Below are 25,494 nucleotides of genomic sequence, written 5' to 3' on the forward strand. Positions count from 1 at the left end.
GGCCCACAGATTGGTTCAGTCAGGTTTGATGTTTACGTAGCACACCAGAAAGGCTGGCCACCCCACCCTAATCTTATTATGCAAATGGGCTTTTCACTTGACTGGCACCATCCTGTGTGCTTCTTACTGTACATGTGGCTGGCAAGGAGAGAAGGGAGGATGGAGCTGCCATTTTGAACAGGATTGGCGCAACTGCCGGTATCTGTGTCTGCAGCTCAATTTTACAGGCTGCTCTTTGTTAGAAAATGATTTGGGGGCTGCTTTTCACTAAAAAGGAAAACCTTGCCGAGGACTCCTTCCTGTATTCTCACTCTCTGCCTAAGTAATTTCTTTTTTTTTGTTTTTTTTTTTTTTTTTTGAGATGGAGTCTCGCTGTGTCCCCCTGGCTGGAGTGCAGTGGCACGATCTTGGCTGACTGCAACCTCCACCTCCCAGGTTCAAGCAATTCTCCTGCCTCAGCCTCCCGAGTAGCTGGGATTACATGCGTGCACCACCACACCTGACTAATGTTGTATTTTTAGTAGAGATGGGGTTTTGCCATGTTGGCCAGGCTGGTCTCGAACTTCTGACCTCAGGTGATCCACCCGCCTTGGCCTCCTAAAGTGCTGGGATTTTAGGCATCAGCCACTGCACCCAGCCTCAGTAATTTCTTTTTGACTCCTGTGCCAATATGAAACGAAACCTAAAGGATCATGAATATAAAATGAAATGACAGAGGTCCCCGATGCAGCGACACAGAAACTTCTAATATCAGTCAGTACCTGCAAGCCCTATTCAGTCCCCTTTCAGGATTACTGCTTACTTCTGGTTTTCATTGAGGTCAGGAATTCTTGACACTTTGTGTCATATCTTTACAGTTAGTTTCATACTTTCATATGTTTTCATGTTAATGTCCTTTCATTTCAACTTTAAGAACTCATAGAATTTCTTGTAAGGCAGGTATAGTGGTGATGAACTCCCATAGCTCTTGTTTGGGATTAAGAGAGTTGTGTTCTTTTTTTTTTTTATTTTTATTAAAAAAAAAAAAAATAGAGTCTGGCTCTGTCGCCCACACTGGAGTGCAATGGCATGATCTCAGCTCACTGCAACCTCCACTTCCCAGGTTCAAGCAATTCTCCTGCCTCAGCCTCCCGGGTAGCTGGGATTACAGGCACCTGCCACCAAGCCTGAGTAATTTTTGTATTTTTAGTAAAGACAGAGTCTCACCATGTTGGCCAGGCTGGTCTTGACCTCCTGACCTTGTGATCTGCCCGCCTCGACCTCCCAAGTGCTGTGATTACAGGTGGGAGCCACGACACCCGGCCAAGAGAGTTGTTTTAAAAGCTGTAGTAGTTCATTTGTTTTGGTACTTTTCCAAACTGTTTCAAAGACCATTCCTTGTCATGTATGATCACTGAAATCTGTTGTTTCTTTGGCTTGTACTCGGCTAATGATTGACAGAGTTCCTTGAATGTCAGGAGCTGAAACAAACAAGAGACAGAGAAAGAGGAAGGCGCCATCTTTCCTAGACTTGCAGACTAGCTCTTTGGTGGGCACTTCTTCACCATTTAGATAGGCTAAGCCTAGGAATCAGCTTGAGGTCATAGTTAAAGTCTTCTTATTTCTTTTTTGGGCATGCATCTTGTCAGGGCAGACATGTGGCTTTGTTAACTCTACCATATATATGACTGCTTTTGAATGTCCTAATTTCGTAAAGATTCTCACCCCAGATTCTCCTCCTGGCCTTAGATGGTCTATTGTATGTTTCTGCTCATAAACTCTTCCTTCCAAGCAGCTGTGCTTGTACTCCCCTTTGCCATGTTTACAAGTGGTCCCTGCAGTTCTTCCTGCCTATGTTCCAAGTTATATGAAACAAAACTAGCTCTTTGCATCAGTCTTGCAGGTATCTCCCAGACTTAGGATACATATACACAGTAATTTGCATATAAGTTCTGGTCTGTTCCCTCTGGTTCAAGGGAGGGAACTGAGAACTGAACTGCCACTGCTTAAGACCAGGACCATTGTCATTCTGAGAAGAGGGTAGGGTGAGGCAAGTAAAAATACCACAAAACTTTCCTACCATTTAGAAAATTGCTTTTACTTCATTAGGCTTCTTGGTTACTGTAAACTTTGGATTGCTTTGTAGAGATCTGATCTAATAAAGTTGGTTGAGACACTTTCTCATTTTCAATGTTTCTGTATTGGAACAAGAACTTAAAGCTTCCTAATCTGCTATTTTGTTGGCGTCATTCCTCTGCTGAATTTTTAAATGTTCACTCTGGCTTACCTGTTAATGGAAGAATTTGCATAATATCTACTTAGAAATGAAAGTTGAAAGTAGTTTTAAAGTAATTTAAATGAAATAACAAGAAAAGATAGGGATTCAGAAGATTTTCACTTGCATCATTATACTCACAAGAAAAAATTCATTTTTTCCATTGAAATAGATTTCAAAATATTTGTTAACATTAAGAATTGATATTTGGAGAAGTAAACTTATAATCCTTGATTTTTTTGGTAGTATAGGAAACTTTAGAAACTGTTTTTTGATTGTACTAGATAGCACCATTTAATAAGAGAAAAGTCTGTATTACTAAAGAATGCAATCATTCCGCAAACCCTACTGAATTATTATTGATTTAAGGAAGAATTACCAATTCACATTAAGATGGATGGTTGATAAGATACTGGATATTCATATAATGCCAAAGTAGCACCACATAAATTCTTAAGACTTGGTTATTACAAGGGCATAAACAGAACTATACACATTGAGAGGGGTCAGGATCATCACTGCAGTCGATAAATGAATCTTAGCATATTAATAGTCATTAAGTATTAGGCCTTGATGTGTTGCAACTTCAGTGTGAAAAAGCCACCTATGACACAGTCTAGCCAAAAAGATTTGCCTTGGATCCATCCAACCCTTAGGAATAACTTTCAGCCTTTGGAAAATTCAGCAGATAGACCTTACTCCATGGAAGAATAAGCTAAATAGCAGCATGAGGATATAACCACATAAATCCGTAAGGTATGGGGCATTCTGCAGAAAAATAAGCTGGCTGTCTTCAACAAGACATGTTCATTAAAAGTAGAGGACTATACTAGATTATAAAAGTGTTACAGAGATAACAATCAGAAGCAGTATATAATCTTGGTTTGTAATGGGTTTGGATCAGTTAAGGAAAACTAAATGTGACCTAGAAATACTAGTAGGAACAGTTACTGAAATAGAACAAGTGAGAAATGATAGAAAAATGTAAGTGATTGTATGTGTGGTAAAGTCTAGTTTTGGTAAAAAATATACAATGAGTGTGTGTATGTATAGAAAAATATCTTGAAGAATATATACACTAAGTTATCTGGCAGAATGTGACTTTATTTTTATGTCTATACTAATTTTCTATACTGGTTCTGCAATAAAATTTTGTAAAATAAATTACGTAACACAATTGATAGATTATACATTCAATTCAAGTTTTAATGTTTCATAATTTCAGTGACAGTGCTTGTAATTCATTCAACACTTACACTTTAAGTTTCTGTGAAATGACCGTGCTTTATCTCTTCATTTGCTAGATAGAGGGCCTGGATTTTGTATTTCTAGTAAAGACAATCGAGGAATTCTATAAAAGTGAAGACGGAGAAAATCTGGAAATCCTCTGTCCAGTTCAAGATCAAGCCTGTGTAGCTAAATTTGAAGACGGACTTTGGTACCGAGCAAAAGTTATCGGTAGGAGAATGCATGCTGTTTCTACAGGGAGATGTTATACTTCAAAACTAGTATCATTTGAGTTGGTACCAATTCAGTCTTGGAAGTAATGTTATTTGATCTTATCATTTGCTCTGTCATCTCTCTTTAGAAAAGCTAGTGATAATGTTGAAAGGTGAATCTATCTCCTGATATTTTGTTTGACTTGACTAGAACTTAACCATTGGGAATCTTGCTGGAAAAGTAGTATAGATAGAACAAAGCAACAGAAATTAATTATTCAAAAACCAGTGAACTCTAGCTTGATGTTGACTGTTTGTCTGTCCCATGCTATTTAGATTGTCAAGGTACAAATTAAAGGTAAGTCCTTTGTGTCCTCTCTGCTTCCCTTCAATTTTAATATATTCTTCTTTCCTGGGAATTATTGACTGAACTGCTAGTTTTCTCGATACATTTTTTTCTACTTTTTCTACATCCTCCTTAAGTAATTGATTCAACTTATGAAATAATGGGAAGAATAAAAAGTGGGATTGGAGACAGAAGATTTATGAAAATGGAGGTATTAGCAACAAAAATAGTAAAGTTTATTATTCCCCAGTATTGACTAAGACAGAACGTTACAGACTAAGCTTTTGTGGGTTATGAAATTAGATATACCATAGGCAGTTTAACCCATTGTGTTGTTTCTTTTACATGCTTTCTAGTTTGTAGATATGTCCTTTTTTTACTGAAAGAGTGAAAGGCCTCCTTTTTTTATTGAAAGAGTGAAAGGCCGGTGTGGTGGCTCATGCCTGTAAATCCCAGTACTTTGGGAGGCTGAGGTGGGCGGATTGCTTGAGGCCAAGAGTTCAAGACCAGCCTGGCCAACGTGGCAAAACCCTGTCTCTACTAAAAATAAAAAGTTAGCAAGGCATGGTGGTATGTGCCGGTAAGCCCAGCTACTCAGGAGGCTGAGGCACGAGAATTACTTGGTCCTGGGAGGCGGAGGTTGCAGTGAGCTGGGATTGCACCACTGCACTCCAGCCTGGGTGACAGAGCAAGACTCTGTCTCAAAAAAAAAAAAAAAAAAAAAAAGGCCGGGTGCAGTGGCTCACACCTGTAATCCCAGCACTTTGTGAGGCCAAGGCGGGCAGATCACCTGAGGTCGGGAGTTCGAGACCAGCCTGACCAACATGGAGAAACCCCGTCTCTACTAAAAATACAAAATTAGCCAGGCATGATGGTGCATGCCTGTAGTCCCAGTTACTCAGGAGGCTGAGGCAGGAGAATCATTTGAACCTAGAAGGCGGAGGTTGTGGTGAGCCGAGATTGTGCCGTTGTACTCCAGCCTGGGCAACAAGAGCAAAACTCTGTTTCAAGAAAAAAAAAAAAAAAAAAAGGAGAAGTCACCACGCCCAGCTTATTTTTTTTGTATTTTTAGTAGAGACGGGATTTCGTCATGTTGGTCAGGCTGGTCTTGAACTCCTGACCTCAAGTGATCTGCCTGCCTGCCTCAGCCTTCCAATGGTGTTGGGATTACAGGCATGAGCCACTGTGCCCGGCAATTTTTTTTACTTTAGTTTGATGCTGTTTAAAATGTTTTTTCCATTATTAAGGTAATCTAAGATCTTTACAAATTACTCCTAATATATAATCGGTTCTGTTTGTGTCAGAACTATTCTTGCAACCTGAGTTTTCTATCCTTCATTTGTCACCATTGATTTTAATTTTGTTAATGGTTAGTGACTTGAACTAACTACAGATTTTCAAATGTGGTTCTTATGAATGTCTTAGTCTGTTTTGTGCTGCTGTAATAAAATACTACAGACTGGGTAGTTTATAAACAATAGAAATTTACTTCTCAGTTCTAGAGTCTAAAAAGTCCAAGATCAAGGCACTGTTTTATTGAGGGCTTAGTCTCTGTTTCCAAGATGGTGCCTTGTTGCTGCATCCTCCAGAGGAGACAGACACTGTATCCTCTAATGCCAGAAGTATGAAAAAGGAAGGCAAACTCCCTTCACCAAGCTCTTTTATAAGGACACCTAATCCCATTTATGAGGGCAGAGCCCTCATGACTCAGTCACCTCCCAAGTACTGCTGCATTAGAGATTAAGTTTCTTTCTTTTTTTTTTTTTTTTTGAGATGGAGTCTCGCTCTGTCGCCCAGGCTGGAGTGCAGTGGTGCAATCTCGGCTCACTGCAAGCTCCGCCTCCCGGGTTCACGCCATTCTCCTGCCTCAGCCTCCGAGTAGCTGGGACTACAGGCGCCCGCCACCATGCCCGGCTAATTTTTTTTTGTATTTTTAGTAGAGATGGGGTTTCACCGTGGTCTCGATCTTCTGACCTCGTGATCCGCCCGCCTCGGCCTCCCAAAGTGCTGGGATTACAAGCATGAGCCACCGCGCCCGGCCTTAGAGATTAAGTTTCAACATGAATTTTGAGACAAAAACATTCCAACAATTGCAATGAAGATACCACTGTGTAGTATGGTAAATATCTTTGGAGCAACAAAAGCATTTTCATGACGCTAAGGACTTTGCAACTGCTTTTCAAATTAGGATTATTGGCTTGAAAATGTTATCTATTTGGTGAAAAATAAGGCCTCTGAAATCTTTGAGTAGTAACATTTGGGGAAGATGGAGTGTCCATGGTGCTTATTCTACTTCTTCTTCATTTCTATTAGCACCCCAAAAGTGGTGCTAATAGAAATGTATGTGTGATTTGTTTGGCCCATTTTCCTGTATCTTCTGTGGTCCTGTTGAACTCCATCTTGAAGAGGATACTTGGTTTGGTGAATAGTAGCTCTTTTGTTTTTTATCTGCCTAATTTAAAAGTTAATGCTAAAAGACACACTCCACTTCCCTCCTTGAAGGCAATTACTTTTCATTCTTTCAGCTATTTTGTTGTTTACTTGTGTTCCTTCTTCTAATATGTAATACTTCAGTTGACATTTCAGTTTTAGATATTACCTGTTATTCTGTCAGACAAGTTTTGGATCTCCATAGCCCTTTCGTTCTCCTTTTTCTCTTTTCTATAGTTGTATCACAATTTTTCATTAGATTCATAGTCTGTGTAAATAAAGCCATAAAGTATACTTTGTCTAATTCTATTGTGAGTTCATAATTATGTTCACTTTTCACTTTATTTTCTTTTAATTTGTGAGTGTATTTTTAATAGTTGAAAACCATTATTTTCCATATGATAAATGTTAGTTTGATTTTTTTTTTTTTTTTTAAGCATGAAAACATCCTTTTTGAGATGGTCTTACTCTGTTTTCCAGGCTGGAGTGCAGTGGAACATGATCATGGCTTACTGCAACCTCTGCTTCCTGGGTTCAAGCAATCCTCCCACCTCAGCCCCCAGATTAGCCGGGGCTATAGGCACTTGCCACCACACCTGGCTAATTTATATATATATTTTTTGTAGGGCTGGGGTCAAACTCCTGGGCCCAAGTGATCCTCCTGCCTCTGCCTCCCGAAGCACTGAGATTACAGGTGTGAGCCATCACATGTGGCCAAAAACATCCTTTATCTTCTCCAATTGGGCTGCTTACCCCCTAGGCTTACTACACATTTTTTATTCTGGAAATGTATTTCAGTTGGCTATACACTTCATTGTTCTCCAGTATTGGATCCCTTGTTTTCTGGATGCCATGTTTACCTCTTCAGTTTAATTCCCTTTTTCGCATGGAGCCATCTTCCCATAGTTTCTCCAGAGAACAAAAATGGGGAAATTTGAGACCTTCCATGTCTGACTCTGTTCTCATGTGATAATTTAGATAAAACAATAACATTCTTTAAATTACTTTCCATATCCATCTATTTGTTTAAAACTACATTTCCATTCAGAGACTTTAGGAAGAGTAAGAATCTAATGGCATTGGCAGAATTGAGAACATCCTTCTAGCAAGGGGATTCCAGTGGAAGTTGGGAGAGGTTCCCCCATCTTTTGGCTTTATAATAACACATGTCTTCTCAATTATCATGGATATCCCCTACCATAGGGCCTGTGTTTGAAGTGTCATCTTGAGTGAGTGCTAGTGCTGTGCCACTTGCTTCTACTTCTGCCAAGGAGCAGAGAATACTGGACTTTTTTCCATATTGAAATGATAGATACTGTATTAGTCTTTAAGTTTGAAAACTATGTATTTTGAGTATTTTCAAAAAGGTTAGTGTGTGATACGTCTTTTTTTAAAACTTCTGTGTGTTTGAAACTTCCAGAGATTTCTTTAAAGTATAGAGAGTAGGCTGATACAGAGGTCTCTCTCTACTTGTTTTTTTGCAATATGCCCCAAGTACAATATTTTTTCAAAATTTCACAGATATTGTTATATGAATGAATCTTTAGTTTGTTGAATCTTTTGCCTTGTTTGATATTGACTATATTGACTCACAATAAACATGTATTAAGTGCTTACTTTGTACCTTGTGCTTTTTAAATAGGCAAATCCTCCAAAAACGTCTCATGAAGTTAGATTATATTGGTATACCCGTTTTACAGATTAAGTAATGAGGCTTAGAGAGAAAAAGTAACTTGTTCAGGGTAATATCTGAGAGATATTAATTAGCTTGCTTTAGGTCACAGAATTTTAGTGGCGGAACTAGTGTTCTAAACTGGTCAGTCTGACTCAGCCTAATTCTTTTAAGTCGTACCACCTGCCATATGATTTTGATATCCTGATTTTGGCTATCCTTTGAATATTTAAAGCATACTAGTTTTTCATTCTTATAAGTCTGTACTATGGATGATTTCGAGGTTCACATATTTGAAATATTTTTTACATTTTAAAAAGTATAACGTTTGTATATTGAAGCTAAAAGTATTCTAATCTAGTTGGCTATAAACCAATCTAAATTTTTCTAGATAATTCTGTTTCCAAGTTTGTAATTTCTAATTTCATAATTTTTCAAGGATTGCCTGGACATCAGGAAGTTGAAGTTAGATATGTGGACTTCGGTAATACTGCAAAAATAACAATTAAAGACGTGCGTAAGATAAAGGATGAGTTTCTGAATCCCCCAGAGAAGGTAATCTATTTATTATGAATTCTAGGGCTAGAATATCAGCACAAATATGGAAGTATTTTTAGAAGCTATTGTTACCATAGAAATGTTAGCCACCATTTTTGTCTAGTTTCTGATACAGGGACTATAGATAAATGTTGCTGTGGTTACTATTGAATAAATAATATGTATATCATGGCAAATAAGCATATTAAACATTAATCAGGTATGTTTGTGTCTTAAGTACTTGTTGGCAGCTTTTAATATATCATTTTGAGATCATATATTTTGGTAAGAGTCACGTCCATGATATATCAAGTTAAAAATGCTTATCTCGGAAGTACTTCTACTGTGATCATATTTATACTTAAGTATATATGTGTGTACAATAGAGAAGCCTGGGAGAATATGTAAAAAACTGAACCTTGTTTATCTCTGGGGAGGAGTAGTATTCTGAAAGAAGAGTAAGAAGGAGCCTTGTTTTCTAATTTATATACTCTCTGTTGTTTGAGTTGTTTTTAAGCTGTGTTTTTCATTTTAGGAAATGTGTAGTATTATAGAAAAAGATTTTTAAATACAAATGAGCAGGCTGGGCGCAGTGGCTCATGCCTGTAATCCCAGAACTTTGGGAGGCCGAGGTGGGGGAATAATGAGGTCAGGAGTTCGAGACCAGCCTGCCTAACATGATGAAACCCCATCTCTACTAAAAAGATACAAAAAATTAGCTGGGCATGGTGGTGTGTGCCTGTAATCCCAGTTACTCAGGAGGCTGAGGCAGGAGAATTGCTTGAACCCGGGAGGCGGAGGTTGCAGTGAGCCAAGATCATGCCATTGCACTCTAGCCTGGGTGACAGGGCAAGACTTGATCTCAAAAAAAAAAAAAAAAAAATGAGCAAAAGGGAGAATCACTCAGAATCATTGTTCAATTATTTTTGTTACCTGTACTTCCAGATGCATCTTCTGTGCTTTCAGCAGTTATAGAATCAGACTATAAATCGTCCTGTAACCTGCTTTTTACAAGTAATTAATGTATCAGAAGTGTCTGTAATGAATGCTTGTTATTCCAGTATGTGAATGTACAACAGTTCATTCAGCCAAATACTCTGCTGATTTCAATGATTTGTGTTTATAAAGTACTTTTACAGACACCTTCACACATTATTTGATTATTTCTAATATGTATTACATTCAAACATAAAGATTAGTTTTGTACACACTTACATAAAACTTGAATTCCAAAGTAGGTAGAAGTTAAATTTTTTTCTTAATGGTGGAATTTTGTCTGACACAGGCAATTAAATGTAAGTTGGCCTATATTGAACCATATAAAAGGACAATGCAGTGGTCCAAAGAAGCTAAAGAAAAATTTGAAGAAAAGGCTCAAGATAAATTTATGACATGTTCAGTTATCAGTAAGTTCCATTTTTACTTGTTATGTAATCACATATAATTTTAAATAATAATATGAATAACACTTGTCAAATTTTAGAATAAATTCAGTGTGCCATCAGTAGTAGTGGTGAAAGATAAGATTTGTTGAGAATTAGGTACAATGGAATTATATCTTTTATGGACTCTAAAGTCATCAGGACAAAAATCACCATAAAAGATCAGGCCCCTTGAAAGCCCTAAAGCCAGGAATTAGCTTCTTTTATTTGTTTGCATTTTTGCTAGGGCTCTGTCCTTGTCCTTAACATAGTGGATGCTAACGTTTAATTTCCAGGAAAGTGAGGGGAGATGGGACATGATTGATAAACAGCTCTTCCTTTTTTTTGTTTTTTTTTTTGTCTCACTGGCTTAAGCGAATTCAACTGTGGGTTCTCAGCATAATTTGAAAAAAGTTATTCCTTTTTTGGAGCATTTGGGCCCAAAATAGAGTCTGACCACTAGCCCACAATTTTGTAACATAACAAGTTCTGAAAATCAAAAGTTCAGCAGCAAAATTGGTTCTGAATTGGCATGAGGCTGTATATAGTCTTTATCTCGTTTATAGTGAATATTCATATTTTACTTCAAGATAATGTTTGTGGGCTGCTGCCCCAGATTCTGCTGGTGGTATTAGATACATATAAAGGATAGGTGCTGAGTAGCTTTTCTCAATTAGAAGAATTTTGAATTCTGAAACATGCCTGGCCCGAAGGGTTTTAGATAGGGGGATTGGGAATCTTGTTTGTTTTTTTTTTGTTTTTTGAGACAGGATTTCATTCTGTCACCCAAGCTGGAGTACAGTGGTGTGAACAGTGGCTCACTGCAGCCTCAACCTCCAGGGCTCAAGTGATCTTCCTGCCTTAGCCTCTCATGTAGCTGGGACTACAGGCATATGCCACCATGGCCAGCTAATTTTTAAATTTTTTTTGTAGAGATGGGATCTTTCTTTGTTGCTCAGGCCAGTCTCGAACTCTTGGGCTCTAGCGAACCTCCCTCCTCGGCCTCCCAAAGTGCTGGGATTACAGGTGTGAGCCACTGTGCCTGACCAGGAATCTGTTTTTCATCTGATATTTTGATCATTTCCAAAGTTGTAACACACACTGGCTGGGCTGGGCTTAATGAATAGTAGTGCAGGATACATGAGACCATGTTTACTTAGCATAGATGTATAGGACTTTCAGGGGTAGTTTTTACTGTATCCATGTCTTTGCTTTATCATAAGACTATTGGACTATTCACTGTGAGGAAACTGGAGCCTAGAAATGAATTGCTCAAAGTCATAACCTAGAAATGATAGTATATCTCTGATAATTTATTTACTTCAGAATAAGAAATTGTTTTAAAGAAATAGCGTCATTTAAGAGGAATGTGATTATACAGACTGTATCCTTAGGCTATAGAAGTTTTCTATCTAGCTTCTCTGAAATGAACAAATGAATTAAAGACCTCTTGGTCCTTGAACAGTCTCCACTGATTTTGAGCCAACTTTAACCGGTATAACTGTTTTCCAGCCTTCCTTTAGGAATAGTGTTTCGTGGGGTTTTTGCACCTTCCTAGAATAATTTCCCATGGACAGTCAATCAAGATTTCTTGGGTTTCTTTCTTCATTCCTCTTCTTTCTTTCTCACATAATTATTTAATACCAGTGACATCCAAACACTAGCTGTGGCATAGTTATTAACCTAGATTATTTTATTGAAAGAGTGCCAGAAGGCCTTGCCCAACCAAAACTGTCTTTCCCCATTCACCTGCACAGCAGTAAAGTTGTGAGTTCAAGACCTTTATAATAAAGTGAACTACCACAGCTGAGAACAGGAATCTGCCATTAATACATGCTGTGTTACCTTAGAAAGCAAGGAACATTTATATTTGATTAAGAGGAGAGCAGGGAAGATGATAAAGGTACAGAACACAGAGAAGGTTGACCCTATTGGAATAAGGAACTTTTTGCATAAGAAGTATAAAACCAAAGAACTAAAGTTAACACAAGACATGGAAAAGCAGGGGAGATCAAAGTTTATTGAGGCTCAGTGTTGCTTAGCCTTTTGTGTCTAGATAATTTATCTGGAACACTGAAAAGTAGCCAGGAATTTTTTTTTTCAACTCCTGATAATAAAGCTTTTTAGGCCAGGTGTGGTGGCTGATGCCTGTAATCCCAGTATTTTGGGAGGTCAGAGGTGGGTGGATCACCTGAGGTCAGGAGTTTGAGACCAGCCTGGCCAACATGGTGAAACCCCATCTCTACTAAAAATATATATATATATATATTAGCCAGGTATGGTGGCATGCATCTGTACTCCCAGCTACTTGGAGGCTGAGGCAGGAGAATCACTTGAACCTCGGAGGCAGAAGTTGCAGTGAGCCGAGGTTGTGCCACTGCACTCCAAGCCTGGGTGACAGAGCGAGACTTCGTCTCAAATTAACAACAACAACAACAAAAAAGCAACAAACCCTCTGCAGGAAGCGGACTGCTCCTGGAGGACCTGGGAGAGCCCCCAAAACTGAGTACCCCAACTGCAGAAGTGGGAAAGGGAGACCCTCCTCTCCTGAAAACACACTTCCACTGGAGAAGCTGAAGGTCTGTTTGTGGGAGAAGTTTCCAACTTTGCCTGGAGCTGAGTCAATTTAGAGAGCCGAGCGAAATATACGGGTAGAAGAAGCAGCAGAAAGGCCCTGGGAGCTCGCTGGGTCCCCAAGCAGCCCATTCCTGCCTGGTGCCACAGGGATTCAATGGAAGAGGAGCAGGGGGTAAAACTCCACAGGGAGAAGGAAATCTCTAGCTGAACTTGGTAACAATTTGAACAGGGTGAGAAGCCTCCTGGCCAGAACTTGGGGGAGGGTACAAATCTGGTGTGTAGACTCCACAGGCAGGGGAAGAACCAAGCCCTTTTCTTTCCCAGCTGGGAGGCAGATAGCCTGGGGCAGGTTTTCAAACCCATATTGCTCTCCATGTGGACACAGACTTGGGGCTGATGGGGGGAACACAGTGGGAATGATGAGACTGGCCCTTTGGTTTGCATGGGAGCTGGGTGAGGCCTGTGACTGCCATCGTTCCCCCACTTCCCTGACAACCTGCATGACTCAGCAGAGGCAGCTATAATTCTCCTAGGTACACAACTCCAGTGATCTGGGAATCTCAGCCCCATCCCCCACAGCAGCCTCAGCAAGACCCACCCAAGGAGAGTCTGAGCTTAAACACACCTAACCCTGCCCCCACCAGATGGTCCTTCCCTACCAACCCTGGTAGCTGAAGAGAAAGGGCATATTATCTTGTGAGTTCTACGGCCCCGCTCATCGCCAGTTCCTCCCCATACTACCACAGCTGATGCTGTCTGGAAATTGCCACCTCTGGCAGGAGGCCAACTGGCACAAAAATAGAGCATTAAACCACCAAAGCTAAGAACCTTCACAGAGCCCATTTCACCCCATCGCTACCTCAACCGGAACAGGCATTGCTATCCACCACTGAGAGACCCACAGGTGGTTCACATCACAGAACTCTGTGCAGACAACCCCCAGTACCAGCGTGGAACCAGGTAGACTCCCTGGGTGGCTAGACCCAGAAAGAGACAACAATCACTGTAGTTCCGCTCACAGGAAGCCACATCCATAGGAAAAGGGGAAGAGTACTACATCAGGGGAACACCCCATGAGACAAAAAAATCTGAACGACAGTCTTCAGCCCTAGACCTTCCCTCTGACAGACCCTATCCAAATGAGAAAGAACCAGAAAACCAACCCTGGTAATAAGACAAAACAAGGCTCTTCAGCAACCCCCACAAAATCACACTAGTTCACCAGTGGTGGATCCAAAGCAAGAAGTAGTCCCTGATTTACCTGAAAAAAATTCAGAAGATTAGTTATTAAGCTAATCAGGAGAGAAAGGCAAAGCCCAATGCAAGGAAATCCAAAAAACAATATAAGAAGTGAAGGGAGAAATATTCAAGGAAATAGCTTAAAACAATCAAAAATCCAGGAAACTTTGGACACACTTTTAGAAATGCGAAATGTTCTAGAAAGTCTCAGCAATGGAATTGAACAAGTAGAAGAAGAAATTCAGAACTCAAAAAACAAGGTCTTCGAATTAACCTAATCCAACAAAGACAAGGAAAAAAGAATAAGAAAGTATGAACAAAGCCTCCAGAAAGTCTGGGATTATGTTAAACGACCAAACCATAGACTTCTCTTCTTCCTCAGGAAAACGTATTTGGGGAAATAATTGAGGAAAACTTCCCCAGCCTTGCTAGAGACCTAGACATGCAAATACAAGAAGCACAAAGCTTGGAAAACGTATTTGGGGGAATAATCAAGGAAAACTCCCCAGGCCTTTCTAGAGACCTAGATGTCCAAATACAGGAAGTACAAAGAAGACCTGGGAAATTCATCACAAAAAGATCTTTGCCCAGACACATTGTCATCAGGTTATCAAAGTTAAGACAAAGGAAAGGATCTTAAGAGCTGTGAGACAGAAGCACCAGGTAACCTATATAGGAAAACCTATCAGATTACCAGCAGATTTATCAGCAGAGACCCTACAAGCTGGAAGGGATTGGGGCCCTATCTTCAGCCTCCTTAAACAAAACAATTTATCAACCAAGAATTTTCTGTCCAGTGAAACTAAGCATCATGTATGAAGGAAAGATACAGTCTTTTTCAACAAACAAAGGCTGAGAGAATTTGCCATTACCAAGCCACCACTACAAGAACTGCTAAAATTTTGGAGCTCTAAATCTTGAAACAAATTCCTGGAAACACATCAAAACAGAATCTCTTCAGAGCGTAAATCACACCAGACCTGTAAAACAAAAATACAAGTTAAAAAGCAGAAACAAAAAACAAAAAAACCAAAGTACACAGGCAACAAAGAGCACCATGAATGCAATGGTACCTCACATTTCAATATTAACATTGAATGTAAATTGCCTAAGTGCTCACTTAAAAGATACAGAACCACAGAATGGTTAAGAACTCACCAACCAACCATCTCCTGCCTTCAGGAGACTCACATAACACGTAAGGACTCACATAAACTTGGACTAAAGGGGTGGAAAAAGGCATTTCATGCAGATGGACACCAAAAACGAGCAAGGGTAGTTATTCTTACATCAGACAAAACAAACTTAAAGCAACAGCAGTTAAAAGAGATAGAGAGGAACATTATATAATGGTAAACAGCCTTGTCCAACACGAAAATATCACAGTCTTAAACATATGTGCACCTAACACTAGAGCTCCCAAATATATAAAACAATTACTAATAGATCTAAGAAATAAGATAGCAACACAATAATAGTAGGGGACTTCAATATTCCACTGACATTACTAGACAGGTCATCAAGACAAAGTCAACAAAGAAACAATAGATTTAAACTATACCTTGGAACAAATGGACTTAACAGATATATACAAAACATTTCATCCAACAACCGTAGAATACCCATTCTATTCAACAGCATATGGAAATTTCTAAGACCATATGACCTCAATAAATTTAAGAAAATTGAAATTATATCAAGCACTCTCTCAGACCACAGTGAAATAAAATTGGAATTCAACTTCAAAAGGAACCTCCAAAACCATACAAATAGATGGAAATTAACCTGCTCCTGAATAAGCATTGGGTCAAAAACAAAATCAAGATGGAAACTAAAATTTCTTCAAACTAAACGACATAATGACACAACCTATCAAAACCTCTGGCATACAGCAAAGGCAGGTGCTAAGAAAAGTTCCTAGCCCTACGTGCCTACATCAGAAAGACTGAAAGAGCATAAACTGACACTAAGGTCACATCTCAAGGACTAGAGAAACAAGAACAAGCCAAACCCAAACCTGGCGAAATAACCAAGATCCGAGCAGAACTAAATGAAATTGAAACAAACAAAAAATACAAAAGATAAATGAAACAAGCTGGTTTTTTGAAAAGGTAAATAAAATTAATAGGCCATTAGCAAGATTAACCCAGAAAATGAGAGAAAATCCAAATAATCTCACTAAGAAACGAAACAGATATTACAGCTGACACCATTGAAATACAGAAGATCATTCAAGGCTACTATGAACACTTTTACGCACATAAACTAGAAAACCTAGAAGAGATGGATAAATTCTGGAAAAATACAACCCTCCTAGCTTAAATCAGGAAGAATTAGATATCCTGAACAGACCAATAACAAGCTGCAAGATTGAAATAGTAATTTAAAAATTACCAACAAAAAAAAAGGACCAGACGGATTCACAGCAGAATTCTACCAGACAATCAAAGAATTGGTACTAATCCTTTTGACACTATTCCACAAGATAGAGAAAGAAGGAACCCTCCCTAATTCATTCTTTGAAGCCAGCATCACCCTAATACCAAAGCCAGGAAGGACACAACCAAAAAAGAAAACTATAGACTGACATCTTTCATGAACATAGATGTTAAAATCCTTAACAAAATACTAGCTAACTGAATCCAACAACATATCAAAAAAGTAATCCATGATCAAGTGAGTTTCATACCAGGGATGCAGGGATGTAATATATGCAAGTCAATAAATGTGATACACCACATAAACAATTAAAAATCACGTGATCTCAATAGATGCAGAAAAAGCATTCAACAAAATCCAGCATCCCTTTATGCTTAAAACTCTCAGAAATTTGGCATACAAGGGACATACCTTAATGTAATAAAAGCCATCTATGACAAACCCACAGCCAATGTAATTCTGAATGGGGAAAAGTTGAAAGCATTCCCTCTGAGAACTGAAACAAGACAAGGATGCCCACTCTTACCACTCCTCTTCAACATAGTAGTGGAAGTCCTAGCCAGAGCAATCAGACAAGAGAAAGAAAGAAAGGGCATCCAAATCAGTAAAGAAAAAGTTAAACTGTCACTGTTTGCTGATGATATGATTGTTTAACTTGAAAACCCTAAGGACTCCTCCAGAAAGCTCCTAGAACTGATAAAATAATTCAACAAAGTTTCCGGATACAAGATTAATGTACACAAATCAGTAGCTCTTCTGTACACCAACAGCGACCAAGCGGAGAATCAAATCAAGAACTCAACCCCTTTTACAATAGCTGCAAAAAAATAAAATACTTAGGAATATAACTAACCAAGAAGTCAAAAGACCTCTAGAAGGAAAACTACAAAACACTGCTGAAAGAAATCATAGAGGACATGAACAAATGGAAACACATCCCATGGATGTGTAGAATCAATATTGGATGGGTAGAATCCTTCTGATTCTACCATATTGCAATGGTACCCCTATTGATGGGTAGAATGAATATTGTGAAAATGACCATACTGCCAAAAGCAATCCAAAAATTAAGTGCAATCCCCATCAAAATACCACCATCACTCTTCACAGAATTAGAAAAAACAATTCTAAAATTCATATGGAACCAAAAAAGAGCCCACATAGCCAAAGCAAGACTAAGCAAAAAGAACAAATTTGGAGGCATGACAATACCTGATTTCAAACTATACTATAAGGCCGTAGTCACCAAAACAGTGTGGTACTGGTACAAAAATAGTCACATAGACCAATGAAACAGAATAGAGAACCCAGAAATAAACCCAAATACTTACAGCCACCAATCTTTGACAAGGCAAACAAAAACATAAAGTGGGGAAAGGACACCCTTTTCAACAAATGGTGCTGGGATAATTGGCTAGCCACATGTAAGAGAATGAAACTGGATCCTCATCTCTTAGCTTATACAAAAATCAACTCAAGACTGATTAAAGACTGAAATCTAAGAACGGAAACTATAAAAATTTTAGAAGATACCATTGGAAAAACCCTTCTAGACCCTGGCTTAGGCAAGGATTTCATGACCAAGAACCCAAAAGCAAATGCAGCAAAAACAAACATACATAGCTGGGACCTAATTGAACTAAAGAGCTTTTGCACGGCAAAAGGAACAGTCAGCAAACAGACAACCCACAAAGTGGGAGAAAATCTTCACAATCTATACATCTGACAAAGGACTAATAGCCGGAATCTACAATGACCTCAAACAAACCAGTAAGAAAAAAAATATCAAAAAGTGGGCTAAGGACCTGGATAGACAGTTCTCAAAAAAAGATATACAAATGGCCAACAAAGGTATGAAAAAATGCTCAACATCACTAATGATCAGGGAAATGCAAATCAAAACTACAGTGCGATGCCACCTCCTCACTCCTGCAAAAATGGCCATAATCAAAAAATCAGAAAACAGTAGATGCATGCGTGGAGTGAACAGGGAACACTTCTACACTGCTGGCAGGATTGTAAACTAGTACAGTTACTATGGAAAACAGTGTGGAGATTCCTTAAAGAACTAAAAGTAGAACTACCATTTGATCCAGCCTTCCCATGCTAGATATCTACCCAGAGGAAAAGAAGTCATTATTGGAAAAAGACACTTGCGCACGCATGTTTATAGCAGCACAATTCACAATTGCAAAATCGTGGAACCAACCCAAATGCTCATCAATCAGTAAGTGGATAAAGAAACTGTGATTTATACATATATATATATGAATATGGGTGATGTACTACTACACAGCCGTAAAAGGAATGAATTCACAGCATTTGTAGTGACTTGGATGAGATTGGAGACTATTATTCTGAGTGAAATAACTCAGGAATGGAAAACCAATCATCGTATGTTCTCACTGATATGTGGGAGCTAAGCTATGAGGATGCAAAGGAATGGACTTTGGGAACTTGGGGTAAAGTAGGAGGGGGGCGAAGGATAAAAGACTACAAATACGGTGCATTGTATACTGTTTGGGTGATGGGTGCACCAAAATCTCACAAGTCACTACTAAAGAACTTACTCGTTTAACCAAATACCACCTGTACCCCTATAACTTAATGGAAAAAATTTTTTAAAAAACTTAAATGTATACTGTTATAACTCTTATAACTTGGTTAACATAGAATGTTGCTCTTGGTAATGGTTATCTTTTTATTTAGAATCATTCTGACTAGCAGCTACCAGCTGGAAAGGTGTAGGCATATACAGATCTCAGTGCATTTTTTAGAGATGTTTTCTAAAGAAATTTCTCTACCATACTTCAGATACTTACTGACCAATTTCCCTGTGCAATGTACCATAAATAAGTAAATAGACACGAGACACAAGCCTTACACTCAGTTAACTCCCAGTCTAGTTTAAGAAATAGATCTGATAAACAGAATTAAAAGTTAGATGGTTTGTCCTAAAAAACATAGGGACAGAAAAAAGTTCTAGTTAATTGAGGGTTCTAGATTGAGTTTTTGTTGTTTTAAACTTTGTGCCATTTTTATAAAAGCTTAAACCTTTGCAGATAATCACTGACCTGACTTAACTTTCATTCACCTTGGTCCTCCTGGAACTTGGTTGAGTTCCATAAAACAATTAAGAATACAACAGAACACTTCTTCAATGAATATATTTTTCTGAATCTAAAAGCTTTGAACTGATTTCTTTATATAATGGCACACAGTAACCTAAAATAAAATGTTCACTAATTTGTATATGTTACAGATAACACTGACCATTTATATCTGCAAAATGCTACTTTAACTCCTAGTGACTATGACATATTCTACAAGAAATGTCATGTGTGCAAATGAAAGAAATTAAGTTTCCAATTTTTAAAAAAATTGCCTCATTTAGGCTGAGTGCGGTGGCTCAGGCCTGTAATCCCAGCACTTTGGAAGGCCAAGGTGGGCAGATCATTTGAGGTCAGGAGTTCGAGACCAGCCTGGCCAACATGGTGAAACCCCGTCTCTACTAAAAATAAAAAAATTAGCCAGGCATGGTGGTGCGTGCCTGTAATCCCAGCTACTTGGGAGGGTCACGCAGGAGAATCACTTGAACCCAGGAGGCAGAGGTTGCAGTGAGCTGAGATCACGCCACTGCACTCCAGCCTGGGCGACAGAGTGACTCTGTCTCCAAAAAAAAAAAAAAAAAAAAAAAATTGCCTCATTTAGTATATTTTGTGACATTATTTCTTTCTCCACCCTTTCTTAATGGTTTTACAGAAATCCTGGAAGATAATGTGCTCTTAGTTGAGCTTTTCGATTCTCTTGGTGCTCCTGAAATGACTACTACTAGTATTAATGACCAGCTAGTCAAAGAGGGCCTAGCATCTTATGAAATAGGGTAAGTAGATATGTAAACTTTCATTGTTAGTTCATGTTCTTATGTAACATTGTAATTGCAAGAAGGGAAACTGGCATATCATTCCCCATTGGAGATGTGCTTAGACTGTAGACCTGGGAATTTTCCCTGTCCTGGACCAGAAAAAATAGAAAATAATTGGAATCATTAATGAGGACTAGAGTGACTTTTTCCTCCATTACTAAGGAACCCAGAAACCAAGAGAAAGGCTCCTTGAGAGTGCTTCTAAGGAAAGGAGACTGGCATCTTATTTCTGCTTAGGAAGCCCCTTGTGCCAGGTTGAGAAAGGAATTGGGAAGAGAATGGCAGGATGGAGAATAAGCGTAGTGGTAGAGTAACTTATATTTCCATTTATAGAAATGTTAATTTTCCTGGATTCAAGTGGATACTTTGAATGATAACCAGGCTTGAGCCATTGTGCTAATACTCACCCAGGACAGGCTAGTGGTTAGGGTGACCCCAGAAGCAGAAGAGTAGAGTGGTGGCAAGGACAGGTGGGAGGGTTTTGAGGTCAAGACAAAGAATTCTTCCACAATAGGGACTTGTGCAGTGGGAATGGCCCTGGAGGAGGCTGAGATGGGCGGATCACTTGAGAAGAGTTTGAGACCAGCCTGTCCAATATGTTGTAACCCCGTATCTACTAAAAATAAAAAAATTAGCTGGGCCTGGTGGCGTGCATGCCTATAGTCCCAGCTACTTGGGAGGCTGAAGCAGAAGAATCACTCGAACCCAGGAGGCGCAGGTTGCAGTGAGCTGAGATTGTGCCACTGCACTCCAGCCTGTCTGACAGAGCAAGACTCTTGTCTAAAAAAAAAAAAAGAAAGAAAGAAAAAAGAAAGCCAGTATTCAGATAGCACCCACATGTGATGCCTGTCAGCATAAGCCAAAGAAGTAGTGACACCCCATAGAGGCCTGCAGTGACTCATACTAGTATTAATGATCTGTGGACATGCTTTCCTGCTCACTCTCATGCTGGAGGAGCTAGAATCAGGAGCTTTTCCACTATAGGTCTCAAATGAGAGCAGAAATGAAATGAGAATAAACATTCAAATTAATGTTGAACTGGGCCGGGCACAGTGGCTCACGCCTGTAATCCCAGCACTTTGGGAGGCTGAAGCAGGCGGATCATGAGGTCAGGAGTTTGAGACCATCCTGGCCAATAAGGTGAAACCCCATCTCTACTAAAAATACAAAAAATTAGCAGGACATGGTGGTGGGTGCCTATAATCCCAGCTACTTGGGAGGCTGAGGCGGGAGAATTGCTTGAACCCAGGAGGCGGAAGCTGCAGTGAGCCAAGATCACGTCACTGCACTTCAGCCTGGGTGACAGAGCGAGACTCCATTTCAAAAAAAAAAAATTTTTTTTTGGATTGCATCTTCTCCTTTCTTTTTAAAGTGAGGGTTATTGAAGTATAACATATACAGTAAAAAGTCACCTGTTTTAGGTCCACAGTTAAATGAATTTTGACAAAAATAGTCATATAAGCATCATCACAGTCGAGATACAGACCTGAGCAAATGCGAGCAAATGCAAACAAATGTTTTGCATACAGTTCTTTTCATTAACTTTTGTTGTTTTTCAGATACATCCTCAAAGATAATTCTCAAAAGCATATTGAAGTTTGGGATCCTTCTCCAGAAGAAATTATTTCAAATGAAGTACACAACTTAAATCCTGTGTGTGCAAAATCTCTACCTAATGAGAATTTTCAGTCACTTTATAATAAGGAATTGCCTGTGCATATCTGTAATGTAATATCTCCTGAGAAGATTTATGTTCAGTGGTTGTTAACTGAAAACTTACTTAATAGGTACATATAATATATAAGGAAAATATTGCATATGATTTTATCCTTTATACTGTTTCAAAGATCTAGAAGTCATAAATGTAGATTTTACAAACAAAATTATTTTAACTAAGTAGTCTCTCAGCTAGTTAGAAGTATGAAAATAGGATATCTGTTGGCTGCTTTCACTGTGTCAGAAGTTATTCATTCTACAAGTACCTATTCAGCACCTACGATATGATAACCAGTATTGTAAGTGTTAGGGATACCCTGATATAAAACATAGACAAATCTTTGTTATCGTGTAGCTTAAACTCTAGTAGAGGGAGAGAGAGTGAACATATAAAATTTTTAGTGTGGCAGATGGTGATAAGGGAAATAGAAAAAAATAAAGCATTTGGGGAGGAAGGCACTTTTAGGATGGTCAAAGAAGACCTCAGAGACAGTGACTTTTGAAACAGGCCCCAAAGAAGGAAGGAGGGAGGTAAGCCACATGAGTGTCTAAGGGAAGTTTATCTCAGGCAGAATGAAGAGCTAGTTCAAAAACCTGAGGAAGAAATACACTTGTACATTCAAGGAAGACCAAGGTGTCCAGCTTGGCTGGAGTGGAATGAGCAAGCGGGGATTGTAGAAAACATGTAGCCAGAGAATCATATAATAAAAGGTTTGGAAAGTTAAATATTTTTTATCTCTATAGTTTAGAAGAAAAGATGATAGCTGCTTATGAAAACTCAAAATGGGAACCTGTTAAATGGGAAAATGATATGCACTGTGCTGTTAAGATCCAAGATAAAAATCAGTGGCGAAGAGGCCAGATCATCAGAATGGTTACAGACACATTGGTAGAGGTAAATTGCAGAGTTAAAAGTATAATTGTGAAGGTGAATATATTTTGTCTTTTTTTTTCCCTGGAGTTAAAACAGTTTTCATTGAGTTTTTCAGTTTGCCAAAAAAAATATTTCGAAGTGTTGTTTGTCTGTAGACTTAAAGTTATTATTTTCTTAGGTCTTGCTGTATGATGTGGGTGTTGAACTAGTAGTGAATGTTGACTGTTTAAGAAAACTTCAAGAAAATCTAAAGACAATGGGAAGACTCTCTTTGGAATGTTCTCTGGTTGACATAAGGTAGTTTTTAGCTGAGTAATTTTCTCATTATTTTAAATATTTTTAAATGGGTTCTCGTCAGTTTTAATTTTGCTAAGATATTCTGAAATTTTCCTAAAATCTAGTTAATTTTTGACTTTAAGAGGGAAAGAGAAAAGTTTGGAGCACATAAATTTAGTGGCATTAAGAAATAGAGATAAGTGAGTATGAAAGTACCTAGATAGAATTCAAACTGTTGAATATTAAAAATTTTACTTTGAGGAACAACAAACACAGAAATAAATTGTGTAAGTTTAGAATTGCATAGAAAGCTAAAAATATGTAAATTACCAAAAAGAGTGAATTTGTAGAGGATTCTGGGAAAATGACAGAACAGTTTTAGTCTACTGGAATCCCACTATAAAAACAGCAACTTGGATAGTTAAACTAAAGACTACACAGTCAGTATCTACAACAAAATCAGATGACAAGTTACTTCTGTGAGCCCTCAAATATTAGCAGGTGGGGTACACCATGAACCAGGACCTTTACAGTATCAACATTTGTGTGGGAGGATTTGGAGGGAAGGCAGACTAGGATTCCAACAGCTTTGAGAATAGGAATCGGCAACGGTATTTTACTGGTGTGTGCAGGCCAATCTGAGAATAGCAGCCAAAACTAAGGGATGAGGCAGGATGCAGTTCTTACCTGAATGCAAGAAAGAGATCTGTAAATGTGCCAAACTCCCACAATACTGGAGCGTTCTTAGCTGTATAACCTCTTGAAAGTAAACTGAAACTCCTTTCCATAACCCCACACTGAGAAGAAATTGCTGGGAATAGACTTCAATTTGAGCAAGACAGGCAGTAGAGCAAAGGAAAGAAAAGATCCAGATGAAAGGAGGGGAAAGGGCCAGGTGAGGTATCTCACACCTGTAATCCCAACACTTTGGTACACTAAGGCAGGAACATCATTTGAGGCCAGGAGTTCAAGCCTGCAGTGAGCTATGATTGTGCTACTACACTCCAGCGTGACACAGTGATTTTGTAACCTAAATATAGAATTTTACAGTTTTTCCTGCCAAATTTCTTCTAATTGGTTTTGAAACTCAGATATTTGATTTTGTTATTCCATGTCTAGGCTGCCCCATCTAATGTTGTATTATCTGTAGATTTGAAAGCATACCTCTGTCAGAGTTGTAGTCTACAGTTTATGGGCTAAATCCAACTAATATGCACTTGGCCTGCAGAATGTTTTTTGAACTATGGCATATTAACTCTTTAAAAAACTCGTAAATTTCACATAAAAATTTGAGTTTCTTTTATTGGCGAAAATTGGATATCTAGCCTCTAAGCCAAAAATAACTGGCCTTCCCCTAGAGATTCAGAACAGTTGTTAACTTTTGTTAAATAAATCCTAGCTGCTATTCACCATAGAATACTAGATAAAATTGTACATATAGGAAACAGCTCTATCATTAAGTCTACTGGCAGATAGTTTGCTATTGCTTTCATATGCTACCACAGTTATCCAAATCACTTGGGGTAGCTTGTAGTTCTAGACCAGGGTGTCCAATCTTTTGCTTTCTCTGGGCCACATTGGAAGAAAAGTTACTGTCTTGGGCCACACATAAAATACACTGACAGTAATAATAGCTGATGAGCTAAAAAAAATTGCAAAAAAATCAATGTTTTAAGAAAGTTTATGAATTTGTGTTGGGCTACATCCAAAGCTGTCCTGGGCTGCATGCAGGTTGGATAAGCTTGTTTTAGATTGTCTCAGATTTGATCACTGACTTGAAGCCAATTGCATGTTATTTGGCTAAAAACATACACACATACGCACACATAGGTATACATATATGTGTAGGCTTTTCAGACATGGATTATAAATAGGAATATTAAAAATATGTTTACCAATAAAGCTAAAAGATCCGAAAGACTCTTTCAACATTATTATAAAAACTTTAATGAACCTGTGTGGGATTTTTTTTTTTTTAAGAAATAAACCATACTGGTTTATCTAGCTTATTTATATCTCATCTGCAAGGATCTCATGAGAGAACTCCAGATACACTATACAATATACCTTAACATTTATTGTGTACTAGGACAGGTATTGTATGATGTGTTTTACGTGTGTTAGTTTAGTTCTCACAATAATACCGACATGGAACTATTATTATCTTCATATTACAATTGAAGAAACTTCATGATGAGAAATTAAGTACCTTACCCAAAGTTATCTATATAAATCTAACATTGGTTTGATTTATCAGTTTTGAAACTTGATCTTTTTATTTATTTATTTATTTATTTTTTTGAGACAGAGTCTCCCTCTGTTGCCCAGGCTGGAGTGCAGTGGCGTCAT

The 25,494-nt window shown here is 38.5% G+C and overlaps 1 protein-coding gene across 6 annotated transcripts in view; it reads left to right on the plus strand.

The window, feature by feature from the left end:
* RNF17 (ring finger protein 17) overlaps nt 1-25,494 on the plus strand; it is a 136,301-nt gene that overhangs the window by 68,465 nt on the left and 42,342 nt on the right. For all 6 annotated transcript variants that reach the window (XM_058437755.1, XM_058437756.1, XM_058437757.1 and 3 more), the window contains 7 exons: nt 3,559-3,712; nt 8,581-8,696; nt 9,964-10,084; nt 20,117-20,237; nt 21,839-22,066; nt 22,740-22,890; nt 23,048-23,166. In XM_058437755.1, coding sequence (XP_058293738.1) covers nt 3,559-3,712; nt 8,581-8,696; nt 9,964-10,084; nt 20,117-20,237; nt 21,839-22,066; nt 22,740-22,890; nt 23,048-23,166 — 1,010 coding nt within the window. The remainder of the gene's footprint in view (nt 1-3,558; nt 3,713-8,580; nt 8,697-9,963; nt 10,085-20,116; nt 20,238-21,838; nt 22,067-22,739; nt 22,891-23,047; nt 23,167-25,494) is intronic.

Source organism: Hylobates moloch, unplaced genomic scaffold, assembly GCF_009828535.3.
Source record: "Hylobates moloch isolate HMO894 unplaced genomic scaffold, HMol_V3 SCAFFOLD_4, whole genome shotgun sequence".
Classification (NCBI taxonomy): domain Eukaryota; kingdom Metazoa; phylum Chordata; class Mammalia; order Primates; family Hylobatidae; genus Hylobates; species Hylobates moloch.